The sequence below is a fragment of the Megachile rotundata genome, chromosome 16, assembly GCF_050947335.1.
Source record: "Megachile rotundata isolate GNS110a chromosome 16, iyMegRotu1, whole genome shotgun sequence".
NCBI lineage: Eukaryota > Metazoa > Arthropoda > Insecta > Hymenoptera > Megachilidae > Megachile > Megachile rotundata.
The window spans coordinates 3,120,838-3,135,458 of record NC_134998.1 but is presented as its reverse complement, the minus strand read 5'-3'; the positions used below and the strand labels follow the sequence as shown (position 1 = coordinate 3,135,458).

The following is a 14,621-nucleotide window of genomic DNA, read 5'->3' as shown; positions in this document are numbered from 1 at the left end:
ATATTCAAGAATCATTTGCTACGTAAATTAATAGCACGTTTTCCGTTCCTTCAATCAATTTTACTATTCTCATAATTTTGTCTAAAAATATTACAAATAGAATGACTAATAAAAAGCACTAATAACAATTAACTTTTATAGTCGCATTCTATCAGAATTGAATACTTAATTATAAATGATGCACTACCATGAAAACGATCACAATTTGAAATTATAGTATCATAAAATGCAGCTATAAATTGCAAAATATACATATAAGAACACGGAAATCAACATGTACCTGTCATTTTCAATGATTCTTGTTTTGCCAATAAATGGAAAGAAAATATAAATATTGTGGAGTGTTTACTAAAAATAAAAATATTATATTGTGACTAGTGGTATGAAATATTGCAAATTCAACACGATACTTCACCGGCGCCGTGGCTTAGTTGGTTAAAGCGCCTGTCTAGTAAACAGGAGATCGAGGGTTCGAATCCCTCCGGGGCCTTGAAGCGAATGTTGTAAATTGCTTCCCTTCAATATTTTTTTCCACACAAACATATTTTATACATTTAATTTATGTAATATTAATTCATTCAACACTTCTTAAAAATTGATAGCTCTTTTGTTTATACTCAATAGCAAAAATATAAATTGCTATTCAATGCCAAATATTTAACAGGATATCTCCGAATAGAATTTTACTTGCAATGAAAGAAAAATTGTGTACAACGTAACAACAAGAATACACGAACGGAAACAAACGACTGGAAATAATATCGTACGTATAAAAAATAAAATAATAACTAATTAATAATAACTGAATAATCAAGGTTATACTACATATGGAGCATTTGAACAATTCTCATTTATGATTAATATAACTGTAAATAAAAATAAACAATAAATAGGCAAGAATTAGATTACTTTGGTATATTGACTCACCAGAGGATGATCAGGTTCGATGCACAACACTTTGTCACTGATTTTAAAATTTAATTACGAATAAAAAAGCGCGATTTCCGACAGATTGAAATTGAAATCAGAAACCGCTTCGCGTGGCAGTGTCGCCATATTGTTTTCATGTTTCACAGTTGGTAGTCCTGCTCGGCAGTTATTTCAATCAAGGAACTTCGTTGTTGTCGTTTAATGCGTCGCGTGCGTTATAACCTCGTTTCCCGCAAAAATGAGTTCGTGTACGGATCCGCTTCGATTAAATGAAAAACGGTTGTTTCAGGAATTGAAAAATAATTTGCCCACAAATTTAAAGGACACACGGAATATTTTTGAAATTCGTGACAATGTGTTGTACGTGTGGAATGCCAAGGATTTTTGTGTGATGACATTAAACGTTGCAACAACACGCGGAGAAAATGAAGAAGACGTATTTTATCAGGTAAGTGATTATTTTGTGGTTGATTTAAATAATGTATATTTTATAATAAATAAATTGGAAGTCGTGGCACAACGTATTTTGCGCTGTGTTTTGTTGTGAGTACACTTAACCTCTACAACACATTCCACGAAAAACCGCGCAAACGCATGATTGCGTTACTCGCATTTAAATATATGAAACGATAAAGAAGAATGTTACTATTCAAGTTTGTTTTATTACTTGAAAGTTTATAATTTTAATTTCTATTATATACTTATAATCATATAACAATTTATACATTTTATAATAATACACATTTTACTTTAATAAGTATACTATATTGATTTGTATTTGATAGTTACTTTTCTTATTTTATATTAAAGCTACTGAGGACTAATGTTACGTTAATGGTACATTTCACTTGTAGCTTCGCTTTTCAAATTAGTTTACTTTATTGAAATGTATTTGTATTGTGACTATGAAAAAGAATTCTAAGTATTTGGAAAATAATGTTTTTCTTCATTACTTTACATTCAGGTTTTGCATTGAGAGACTTAGTGATCATTGATAATATATATTACATCTTTGTCGACTTTTGATTTTCTGTGCCTTCAAACAAATCTTACAATCTATCAAATAAAAAATTAGTTTCCAAATGACTTTATAATACTAACATCAAAATTCTGTGTGAGAAACTATATTTTGAATGAAATTTGCATAATCAATTTCTAATTTTCCTTTTAACATGAATATATTCAGACGAAGGTAAGTTTGAGTAGATTACATTAGACACTGTTAGATGATTTTCTACTGAAATGTTGACATCTGAAAAAGTATTTTTATTAATTAATGTTATTGAATTAACAGTAAATATGAAAAATAATTGTACACTCTCTTTCTTCTTTGCTGTATTTTTATTTATTTTTCTACTTTATTTTTAATTGAAATATAACTGCACCAAACATCACTAGTCCTAATATCAATTACCTAAAATTATTACTAAAATAAGCAATCATAATTTGATTCTGCAATCAATTCAGTTCAACTAATTCTTAAAGAACATATTTTAATATATAATATTTATGAATCTAAACATGAATATTTTATATATTAACACATTAATTAAGCTGTATGTAGTCAACATAATTGTAAGAAACGAGTTCACTTAAAAATTTAAACTAATATGAACATTGTTCTAATCTGAAAAATAGTCAGCACAATAAGACTGAAAAAACACATGAATTATTTCATACAATTCACATGAAACACTTCAATCTTCATGTACTTTCGCATTCAACAATAGTATATACTTTCAATTAATATTGGTATTAAATTATGTAGTATATTTTTATGATATACTATTTAAACTGTAAAAGATATTATACTTGCTATTTTGTACTTTAATAATTAATACATTGTATGAATGAGCATTGCAACACACAGTTTCGCATTCAATTGTACTACCTACTTTTAACCGATTCTACCAAATTATCTAATTTAAACATGTGCTATATTATTTCTATTTATTCAATTTGTATTCAAAATATATAATTAATTTACAATAAGGGTAAGTCAATTTATAATATTTGAATCGATAAATCAACCTAACACTATACTTTAATATTACAATCAATTTTTAAACATAATTCCCAAATACCTAAAATTTAATTTTTAATATAATTCTCAATTATCTAAAATTCAATTTTTGAATATAATTCCCAGTTGTCTAAAATTTAATATTTGAACATAAACTCTAATCACCTCAAATTCATTTTGTAAACATAATTCTCTATTACCTAAAATACAATTTTTAAACATAATTCTCAGTTACATAAAATTCAATCTTTGAATACAATTCCCAATTCAATTTTCAAATCTAATTTCGAAGTTCAATTATTAAAGCTAGTTCCCAGTTACCTAAAATTCCATTGAAATTCCCGAACGGTCGAAAGGAATTAGAAGAATCGAGAAGCGCTTAACGCTGAAGAGATTAATGGTCCCGTGAAAACGTCGGTGACGTTCGGACCTTCGTTAAGTAGACGTTCCTCGATAACCGGGGACCATTACCGCGGTTCGGTGTGTCCGCTTACACGACGATTACCGCGAAAGCGTTTTCTCCGGCGAACTTTTGATTCGGAACGATTAAGCTCCGGCTAAATTATGGTCCGCGATACCAATATACAGCCGCAGGAGGCGCGTGTCCGTACACGCGTGTCCCGCGGGTTAATCGGTGTACGTACATACGCGCACTAGCGGAAAATGATTACGTGGTAAATGAAAGGGAAGCGGCATGGCGGACTCGTGCACACCGAGAATGGGCAGAACGTTTCGTTCTCGCCTGTGCTTTTATTTCATTTCAATGGCACCGTGGGATCAGCGGGTACATTAATGCTTGGGCGCTCGCGAGCGCCACCACCGACCACCACAGACCAAAGGACCGGTGAGGGGATAATTTATAGGAAATGGGTTGTTCGACGCTCCGGAGTAATTTAATTAAAATAAATGTCTGTACCGCGGAGGAACGTTAACCCACGAACCCGCGGTCCACAACTGCGAATAAAATGCAAATTCAGACCCTTCACCGGGTTACGTATGGGTATTCGTAGCTAGGTAGATAAAGAGTACGCGGAGGAGGGGTGGAATAGAGAAGTCTCGGGGAGGGTCCTTTCCGGTTATACTCTCACCGTTCAGGGACCGATCATCGCTCGTTCACCCGTTGATTTGATAAGGGAAAATCCTGAGGAGTCATCTCACTTGTTCAAGAGTTTTCCTCCAGGCTGTATCAGTAGTTAAAATTTAAATACTTTCAGAACTGTGTAAATTTTGCTTAAGAAATAGCTCTGTTTAGTAGTATTCTCTCTAATCTTGAAAGATGGGGGAATGGGTAATAAAAGAGATTGCATCTCTATCCAACAAATAGAAATTTATGTAAGAATTATATTGAAAATTAAGAGGTTTCTTCTGAAGCACTGAATAAATCTATGTTGAAAATTTGTTGAATATTGTATTAAATGTGGCTTGTTTCTTTTACACGCAACTATGTATTCTATTTCAGATCTGAAAATGAAGCATTTCATATAATAAAGCAAAAAAGTTATTCATATAAGAATTACAGGAATTATAGACTATTTTAATGTTACACTATTGACACTTTTTAAATATTCCAGCTTGTACCTTCCACAGAGTTGATATAAGTGGTCGCCGTAACTGATCGCTGTTTGGATTCATACGCGCTCAGTTACAGTGAGTTGGTTGATTTCGAGAAGCGTACCATCCGTGAAAATAAAGATACCGGATAGTAATTATGATTGATTTGTCCACAACTTAGCATATTTGTACACTATATAATAAACGTATGGTTCTGAGTCACAGTAATCAAAGACACTGAAGTTTCTTCGTTCTCGTCGACCGCTCCTCAAAACCAGTTTCACGAACTAACGATAGCCAGTGTTCATTTATGAAGGTATTTTAGCGATCAGTTAACGCGACCTTACTATAAAAATATGGTACCGTTTAGAAAAACCTGGGAAATCTTAAAATATCATTAACTCTTGCTGTCCTTCGACTAATTTGACTCGTCACGCACTCACAGTTTATATATGATAAATCTCACTCGAATTTTTAATACATTTCAATGTGAAGTTTACATCTAATTGTAATTTGTATAATGAATGGTAATTGAATATTGGACATGATTAACCTTTTTTATAAAAATTGTTTTAGAGAAATTGTTTATTTCTTATCTTATCTCATCTTATTTAAGAATTGTTTCAAAATTATAGCAACAAATTGTTTTGACACACCTGACGAATAAACCTAGCAAGGAGTTAAAGAATCATCTTAAGCAAAAATTCGTTTGGACGTTACACATCTATTTTATTCAAACATTACATTATTGGAGTCGTAGTAGTTTAAGAGCTTTCTTCGTACAAATACGAATAAGACAAAAGATGTTCCATTCTATAAGTACAGCTTGTGAATCATATTTACTCCCTCACAAAATGCTTTGTCCATCTCTTGTAGGAGACACCCTCTCTGCTCATGAAAGTAAGAGATAGCACAAAAGAAAGTACTCATTCCTTTCCTCTTATCGAAAGAACCTCGCACCTCCTACAACCCCAACTTCCTTCTTTTTTCTAAGAGTCAATTGAATTGAACAATCGTCGCGGCTCCCAAGGGCCACTTTATGTCCGCTAGGTGCATGCGCGTTGGCCGACAGAAATATCGGTCGTAAATAATAAAAGTTAGCGAGGTTCCTCCCTGGCGCGCACGGCGGGACTTTAAACCGGAAGATAGGTGTCGCAGGATACGGACGAGGCAGAGTAGAAGGGGGGCGATGAGGTGGGCAAAAGAGGCAGCGGGGCAGCATCAGGGTGTGGGGCGGAGACAAAGACGCGCTATTGTCAACCGCTCCGCCATCGGAACCACCATCCGCCGCGGGAAACTTTGAATCATTTTTATTGCATAGAGTTATCTTTGTTACCAGCGGAACGAACGTCTAAACGCGTCCTCTCTGTCCCTTTCTCTCCCTTCGTCTTCCTTCCCTGTCCGTACTGGTTATGTCCCTCTCCTCGTCCTCGCCTTTCTGCTGCCGCCGAGACCCCTCCTCCTGCACACCCTTTTTGTTCTTCTCGCTCGATGCGAGATAATACGAACGAGGAAACGTTCACACCCCTTTGGCTGCCCAAATGGAATAAGTTCTTTAATTCGCGAATTTACCGCTTCTCTAACGAATTGCGCGTCCCATCCTCGCCGGGGAGATAACAAGCCTTCTTCTGGAACGTTTGCCCAACTTTTGATTCTTACCTGTAAGCTCAGATCAGTTAAGATAACCTTTGGTACCGATCTGGTATTAATAGATACCTTGTTTGCGCCGGTATCATTTGCGAACCCTCACGAAACTGCGATATATTTCCTCCGAAAAAAGATGACAGATCTTCCCGATTTATGGCGCAGTAGCAATTCGGCCGTCCTACGTGAGCTTTTCTATATGCCGGCCTGCGTGAAGGGAGCGTTTTATCTAAATTAAAAGTACCGCCTCGCGAAACCGCGTCCTAAGGTTCAAACAAAACAGGAAATCCCGTCTCAGGCGGTCGAAAGAATGGAATATCACGTAATAAGCAAAATCCTCTCGACGATAATTAAAAAGCAATTTTACGGCGACATTTGTACCTACAACGCTGCCTTCCTTGCTGGGGAGGGGGGTAAATACTCGGACACTCGTGTACACCGCGGGTAATAACTACACACGTGGAGACTTGCACGGGATATGAAAAAAACTGAATGTCCAGGTTTTATCAGATTATTTTCCGCTTTTCATTCGCTGGAGGTATTTTCAAATCTCCCTGTTACGACATTCTAGTTATTCTTAAAGCTTAATCCGCGAAAAAAGGACCGAGCAAACTATTCGGATTAAGTCTCATCGATCAGTGCCCTCGGGGGATGATCCTCTGAAAGAGTTCTTTAATTTGAAAAGCATAATCAGAACGTTTCTCGGTTATATTACGTTAGTTGCTCTATGCTGTGGTCAAATTCGCACCCAAGCATATAAGCAAACTGGGGGCTGGTCGGTTTCTGGACATACATAGGTTAGGTCCAGCACGAAAGTATACGATGAGGTACCTACAGCAATAAAATTCACGGGAAGTGTTTTACATCGGTAGCCTGTGTGTGCTTTGTGGACAAGGGTGTCAGGGTAAGGGGAGCCTCGACGAATTCAGTAAGTGGCGGACAATGGCTTTTGTGGTAGACATGAACCAACTCATACTTCTTTCCCCTCTGGCATGCGTATTTTGTCCTACCACGACTGCAGATACATTTTCTCTCGTATGATGCTTTTTCTCTTCATCATGCATTGAAAGTAGCGACCTGCGCACGCGAGTAGTAAAAGGGCACCATTTTGAAGCTACGGGCACGAAATCTTTCTCGATTTAGCTGTTCTTTTGATAAAACGCTGGCATGTTAATTGTTTACATTTTTATGTGCTGCAATTATGAGTTCTTTTAAGTTTTTTCATGTACTTAAACTTATATTGATCACATCCAAGACTTTTTGCTTGATCCTAAATTTCTGATGAGAACATAAGATCTCTTTGGTCAATATTTTTTGAAATTCTATTGTAGATTTGTAGATTATTATAATAATTATATTTACGGTTTACAATTGAATTTTATAAACCGCAATCTGGTAGAAATAGCAAGTAAATTTCAAGGGAAATCATTGAAGATAATAGGGAAAGGGATGTATATACAGATGTAATTTTCGTCCAAGAACCAGTGTCTTTATCTCTTTCTGGAAGTCGTATACTAGAACAATGTGGTTGGTTGTCAAATCTTCCCGTTGAAATACAAAACACCCCACCTCTTGGAAGGTACTAAGCGTGTACACGACATCCCTTACCCCGCACCTTCTCTATTATCGTCGCTTGTATAGCCTATAAGTGGAGAAAGGGATGCAACTCCCACAATGGCAATAATTCCGCGTTAATAACCCCTTAAGGAGGCTTTCTACAGTTACCAGCCTATCCCTCACCGTAAAAATCAGTGTTTTCTCGGACTATTTTCACGTCGCATAAAGGAAATTTCTTGCAAAATAGTTGTAATCATTTACTAATTAATTTTAATAACATAAATAGTTATTCGCGATTAGTTATTTTAGTCCAAACGTAAAGTATACATTTGGGTATATGATTTATAGCAAAATTTGTAGAATTTTTATTTTGTTAATTGCAAGAATATAAACATGTTTCTGGAGGATATTATTTGTAGAAATATACAAGATTTGTAAACTGTTGTATTTATTTGGAGAAATGTGCTATCGTGTCGTGTTTGCAGATATACAGTAGATTGAAGTTTATGGTCTTCAGAAAGTTTGTGGTGAAAGAGAAGAACTGTCATCTTAACCTAGTTCAAATGCAGCTTGTCTTTCGCAAGTATCTAGCAGATCTATCTTCACCCAACTTCTCTGATTAATCTTTGTTAGTGATACTCCTGAACAGGATCTCCTACCTACTATGATTTACCCCTAGTTAGATGTTACCTAGTATCTACTAGAATCTACCACTAGTTGTCTTCTAGTATCTGTCAGGTATCACTAGTTGGATGTTTCGTAGCACCCACTACGATCTACCACTAGTTAGATGTTACTTAGCATCTATTAGGATCTATCAGTAGTTGTCTTGTATTACCTGCCAAGTACAATTAGTTCGATGTTTCGTAGCACTAGGATCCACCACTAGTTAGATGTTACCTAGCATCTGCTATGGTCTACCAGTTGTCTCCTAATATCTGTCAGGTACCACTAGTGCAGATGTTTCTTAACATCCACCAGGATCTACCACCAGTTAACTGTTTTCTAATATCAACTAGGCTCAACCATTACTTAAATGTTCTGTAGTATCTTCTAGGAACTATCACAAGTACATAACTAGTACCCTAGGTTCTGCGAAGAGTAAATGGATCTTGAACGGAGAAGGTAGATGAAACTTACTTGTCCCAGAGTAGGATTCATACAAGTGACTCACAAGTAGCTCACTACTAGTTCTTAATTTTTTCGAAATTCGTTAGTTGTCCCCATGAATCATACCAATAACGGAACATTAATCGTCTCCAAGTATCGGATGATCTTTACGGTCGAGGGTGAGTCGAAGTGGCTCGCGTTTCACCGGGGGGTGGCTTTGTCAGCCTAGGAATACCTTGGCAGGCTAATGCATTTCCTTTACAGTTTTAATGGGCATTCATAACTAAGTTTAATAATGCCGGTAGGAGGCCAACCGTCGCGGTTGCATATCTAATAATTCCACGGTTCTACCTCGCGCAGGAAGTGGCACACAGCACGGATTTTAGTGGTGGTTGCTCGAGTTCATCCCCCTACTACTCTTCTCGGCTCGAAGGCGCACGTTCGACCTCTTTCTCGCACCCTCTTTTCGAACCCCTCGAGTCCCCCATCTTCATCTCTAGGATAAGGATTTTCTGAGGATTTTCAGACAGCAACGAACCGCGCTCTTTATCGCTCACTTCAAGCCATGCTTTGGATCAGTTTAATTGCACCTGTGATCAAATTGCTCCACATGTCATATCTAACATTTACTGATAGCGGAAAAATGCTTTCTGCATTTGAGGGGTTGGGTACTTGAGAATTTGGGTATTTAAAAAATTGGTGTATTTGTGGACATGGAAAATTGATAAATTTGAGGATTTGATGATCTGGAAAATCGATGAATTTGAGATTTGGAACATTTAGAATTTGGGAGTCTAAAGATATAAAAAGTAGCGAATTTATAATCTTAGAAATTTGGGAACTTAAAAATTTGAGAATTCTAGAATGTGGGGACTTGAAAATTTGAAAACTTGAAAACTCTGGAACTTGAGAACTGAAGCAACTCGCAACTCCTTGTACCACATAAGTATTGACTGCTTCTTTTCGAAAAAGCCCGTAAATATTGAATATACTTTTTACATTAGCGAATATAATATCATATATTCATGAAAACGGAAAACTTGAACCCCGTTCGACTGACTTAATCACTCCAAAATCACGTACAAGGAAGATTCCTGGGGCGAGAAAGGGTTCCGGCCTTGCGAGAACATAATGGCGTTTTGGTTGTGAACCAAGATATAAATCCCGGCACCGTTATGTGGCATAGAGCACCATCTTAGCTTGGTCTTCGCGAAGGCAGCGGCGCTGTCTCTAATAAATAACCCCAAGACAATGGACACTGTCCAAAACACGGTGGATCTTACGCCTTTAACTTGGGCACCAAGTCTTAACCCTTGCCCGTTTCTACCGGAGCAACCCCTTCCTACCACTTTTCTTCAGTCTTGCCACCTCTACAAACCGACCTTCCTTCAACCACCCAAAGGAGACCACGCGTTCTCCCTCTCCGGCTTTCGTCTCCTCCTCTTGGAATTATAATGTTTGTTTCTAACAAATTACCATGATAATGCCTGGCGTCGCATGGCGAAACCGTGTCTTCGGTGGCACACTTAAATTACGCGGCTACGAACAACGTCGCTACCGTTGAGAACGCGACCGGAACATCAGCAATGCTGCCACCACGCCGAGAAATTCCTAGAGGGTAGTTGTAATGTTAATTAGCCATTTACCTAACCGTGCATCCGTAGACAATCAAACCTCCATTTCGAGGTATTTCAAAGTTTCCTATCTTTAAGACTGTCTGAACTGAAGGATTATTTTGGGATGGTCACTTCTCTCAACCATATTATTAAGACTATCAACGGGTTTTTTTTATCATTAATCATTGATGAGCAAGTACTACAATCTCTTAGTACTCTTACAATTTTAATTAACGTGTAGTATTTCCTTATACTTATTTGGCGGGAAAATGGAACGACTACGAAAAATGAAGGAGAGGGGAGAGTTTCATTCGGAACCTGTTTGTGGACTCGTCATTGTAATGCATTCTAAGTCTATGCCTTAAACATGAAGATGTATGGAAAGGATGTATATGAACTATTTGTATGAATCGTAGGAACAGTACTAGCGAGAAAATCTCGATCTTATGCGCCATCTAGTAACGAAGTAATGAAACAGCCACACTAGTATGGTAAGATACTTTGTCCCTTTCTGCCTGGGATAAAAAAACGAATGCATTTTATTCTCCATAACGGTGCATCGTGAAACACTCAATTTATTAGCGACACGTGGAAAATACTCGTTTAAATCGTGGCAGTGTCGAATACTCTTGTCGAATGCGCGAATTATGTGCCGTCATTACGTCGCAGCGAGCGGGTAGTGGACATTTAGACACGGTTTTTACGAAGAGCGACGAAAGCTCCCCGGTGCATTCCCCTCGCGGCCAAAAAATATGTGCTCGACAATTTTTTTTTTTCGGAATCCTCCGCCACATCCCTCGTACGTTTCTACTGACGCGTGTTATCGCGATCGTAACGACGAGGGAGAGCGGTGGCGGCGACGAGGCACGCATCGGAGCCGCACGTTGCCGACGATTTTGGAAAATAAAGTTTATCGCCTTCGTGGCCTCGCAGCACTCCACATAATGGCTTGTCCGCTCGAAAAATGTGAAAAGTATTACGTCGTTGCTCGTAGATTTCGACGTAATTTTTATGACGCCTGCCCGGCTCAACGTGTCGGCGAATACGCGATGATGGGAGCGCATTGCAGGACAAAATCTACGACCTTCTGTACCGATACATCACTCGAACAGTTGGGGAAAAACAAGGAGGATACGCTGTTTCAACGAGATTCCTGTTTTCTAACCGAACCGGCTGATAAAATTTCATGCCGTCCAACGTATGACAGAGATCCTCCGATATCGATGAAACACTAATGGATGGACAACCACGGAAGAATAACGACTTGGAGCGTACACTGAAAACGGCCGCAAGTTTTATTGATTCACTGAATATGAGACGATATTTTTTCGGGAAAATGCACAAATACTCCTAACGTGTGTGTACATGTTGAAATTCAATGGACTGAAAATTAAATAGCGGTTTTTTGTGGAGTGTTCAGAGAGAATGCATGCAATGAGCTTGCGAAGAACGATAAGAAAATATTAATATATTATTTAGAAGAATAGTCTATATTTATAAGAATAGTCACACTTATAAGTCAAATAAATATATACTTGCATAAAAATAATGGAACTTTTTAATTCACCTACGTAATTATTTTTTATCTTTAATTTAGGTCATAGTTTAATAAATAATATTGGAATAATTGTTTCAAATCTTGTCTATTTTAAGAGAGACTTCACGACCATCGATTCTGTTTAAGTGGAGATGTTTTTGAGATGATAAGATAATTTTTGCTCTTTTAAGTGGAGCTTTGTTTTCATTTAATGAGTTTCTAACCCACCAGGAATTAATTTAAATATAATCGTCATGCAAAATCATTCAAGGTTGTTTAAGGTCATTGGTGGTTGTTTAAGGCCATTCAAGCTTGTTTAAGGTTGTTGAAGGTTGTTTGTAGTCATTCAAGGTTGTTTAAGATCACTGATGATTGTTTAAGGTCTTTCGAGCTTGTTTAAAATTGTTGAAGGTCGTTTAAAATTGTTCAAACTTATTTAAGGTCATTGATGATTGTTTAAGGTCACTCAAGCTTGTTTAAGGTTGTTGAAGATCGTTTAAAGTCATTCGAGGTTGTTTAAGGTCATTGATGATGGTTTGAGGTCATTCGAACTTGTTTAAGGTTGCTGAAGGTCGTTTGAGGTCATTCAAGATAGTTTGAAGTCGCTGATGATTGTTTAGGGTCATTCAAGCTTGTTTAAGGTTGTTGAAGGTCGTTTGTAGTCATTCAAGGTTGTTTAAGATCACTGATGATTGTTTAAGGTCATTCGAGCTTGTTTAAAATTATTGAAGGTCGTTTAAAATTATTCAAACTTATTTAAGGTCATTGATGATGGTTTAAGGTTACTCAAGCTTGTTTAAGGTTGTTGAAGGTCGTTTAAAATCGTTCAAGCTTATTTAAGGTCATTGATGATGGTTTAAGATCACTCAAGCTTGTTTAAGGTTGTTGAAAATCTTTTAAAGTCATTCAATGTCATTTAAGTTTGTTTAAACCCATTGTCATAGAAAATCATCAACCGTACAAGAAACTTGTTTGAAATCGCCATAAATTAGTATACACCAACGATAAAAGTACGATAAAGGCTAAAATTGAAAGATTTACACGGTGTCGCGGATTTCTAATAAAAGCTACCGTGTCGTAACGTTTGACTTTTCAATAAAACGGTCCCGATAAAGAGAACAACTTTGTCGACTTTGTTGCAGTTGAGGCTGTTATACTGTTGTTCAAATTTAAACTGACTTTTACGGCCGTCAGACATGATCTTACGTACGAGAACTTGGTGACTGTACTATTTTTTTAAAATCTTGCAGTGCAATTTGAAATAAGAATTATGCTACTCACTGAATTTATTAGAGTGTTGCACTGAATTTGTTATTAGTATATTTTTTAAAACATGCCAGCACTTATTAAAATCTCATAAAGATAAATAGAAAAGTAGTTTTTTTATTTTATGTAATTATGTATGTGATGACAAGCTTGGACATTTTATTATTATTATTATTATAGTATACGTGTAATATTATGAAGAATGGCTGATAAACTTTGATAACATCAATAGCTAATATAAGGCGAAGTGGGGTAAGTTCGTAAACGGGGCAAGTGCGTATACAGGCTATTTTTATTACAATATGAGCGAAATTTCTCCATTTAGTATGTTTGTTTCCTTGTTTTGTTTCACTGTATCCCCTTTTATATTTCAGCTAAGAGTACTTGTATGCAGTACAGAGTACTTGCATAATACAGTAAAAAGCATTTTATAGCAGATTTATTAATAATTCTATTCTTGCTCCATTGCACATGAAATAAAGTTTCAAAGCATTTAACCTCAAGTTACGCTCTTACCCCATTTTCGGAGAAAGTGCAGAGTAGTTGACATTTTAAACAATTTCCTATCAAAATCAAAATGTACAAGGAAAATTGAGGTCCTAGTTAATATTAATTAAATAGTAGTAATTGTGCAAAGTGTTCGATATCGACAGCGTTAAGTACTTACATAGCAGACTAAAATTACTTACGTTTAAATACCAACTTCACAAAAAGCAGTCTGCATTTACCCCACTTCACCTTAATAGTACTCATGTGATGTATAAACATAGTGAAATAGACAATAGTGGAAATTATTAGTAGAGAAATAATAACCTCAAAAGAACTCATTTAACATTTCAATTAATGTTTTAAAGTTGCTGTTTGCAAACAATAAAATTATCTTTGAGAGCAAAGGGTTTAACTCCTTGTCTTACGCCATCTTCCACATCTGATGCACTCACGCTTCAGTTGTGAAACATCTTAACCCTTTCTCCTTAATTTCTTTTATCCACCGACTCCTTAGTTTATAAAATAGATCAAGAAAAGGGTTTCGAATGAAATGTCTTGCAAGAGTGGAATATGTGACAAATACATTTTTCTTTACTAAAAGTAGTAAATAAATGATAGTATACATATTCAGTTAATTTATTTATCTGAATTGTCTGTAAGATTCAAGAGAAATGTAATATTGAGCCACACTTGACATAGAAATGCAAAGGGTTAATACTTCATTTTGAAGCTTAAGTCTAACTATTATTTGTATAGTCAAGGATTGAATACAAAATTGACGTAATATTTTAACTCTTTTTCTCTGTTTTATGATTGATGCTCGTAACAAGTACTTCAAAATCGTTCATTTTTTTGCGAAAATCTGCGATTAAAATTTTATTCCACATTTTTCTCCAGA

General features: G+C 36.2%; 1 protein-coding gene, 1 long non-coding RNA gene and 1 other non-coding gene across 4 annotated transcripts in view; 2 read left to right on the top strand and 1 right to left on the bottom strand.

The window, feature by feature from the left end:
- LOC105662297 (uncharacterized) overlaps positions 1-1,103 on the bottom strand; it is a 221,136-nt gene extending 220,033 nt beyond the window's left edge. For both annotated transcript variants that reach the window (XR_013040923.1, XR_001095792.2), the window contains exon 1: positions 928-1,103. This is a non-coding gene — a long non-coding RNA (uncharacterized LOC105662297). The remainder of the gene's footprint in view (positions 1-927) is intronic.
- TRNAT-AGU (transfer RNA threonine (anticodon AGU)) lies at positions 417-490 on the top strand. Its single transcript has one exon. It is a non-coding gene; the product is annotated as a tRNA-Thr (tRNA).
- The window catches only part of mbo (nuclear pore complex protein Nup88), a 109,897-nt gene continuing 96,372 nt past the window's right edge, over positions 1,097-14,621 (top strand). The window contains exon 1 of the mRNA XM_003702564.3: positions 1,097-1,378. Coding sequence (XP_003702612.2) covers positions 1,169-1,378 — 210 coding nt within the window. The 5' untranslated portion in view covers positions 1,097-1,168. The remainder of the gene's footprint in view (positions 1,379-14,621) is intronic.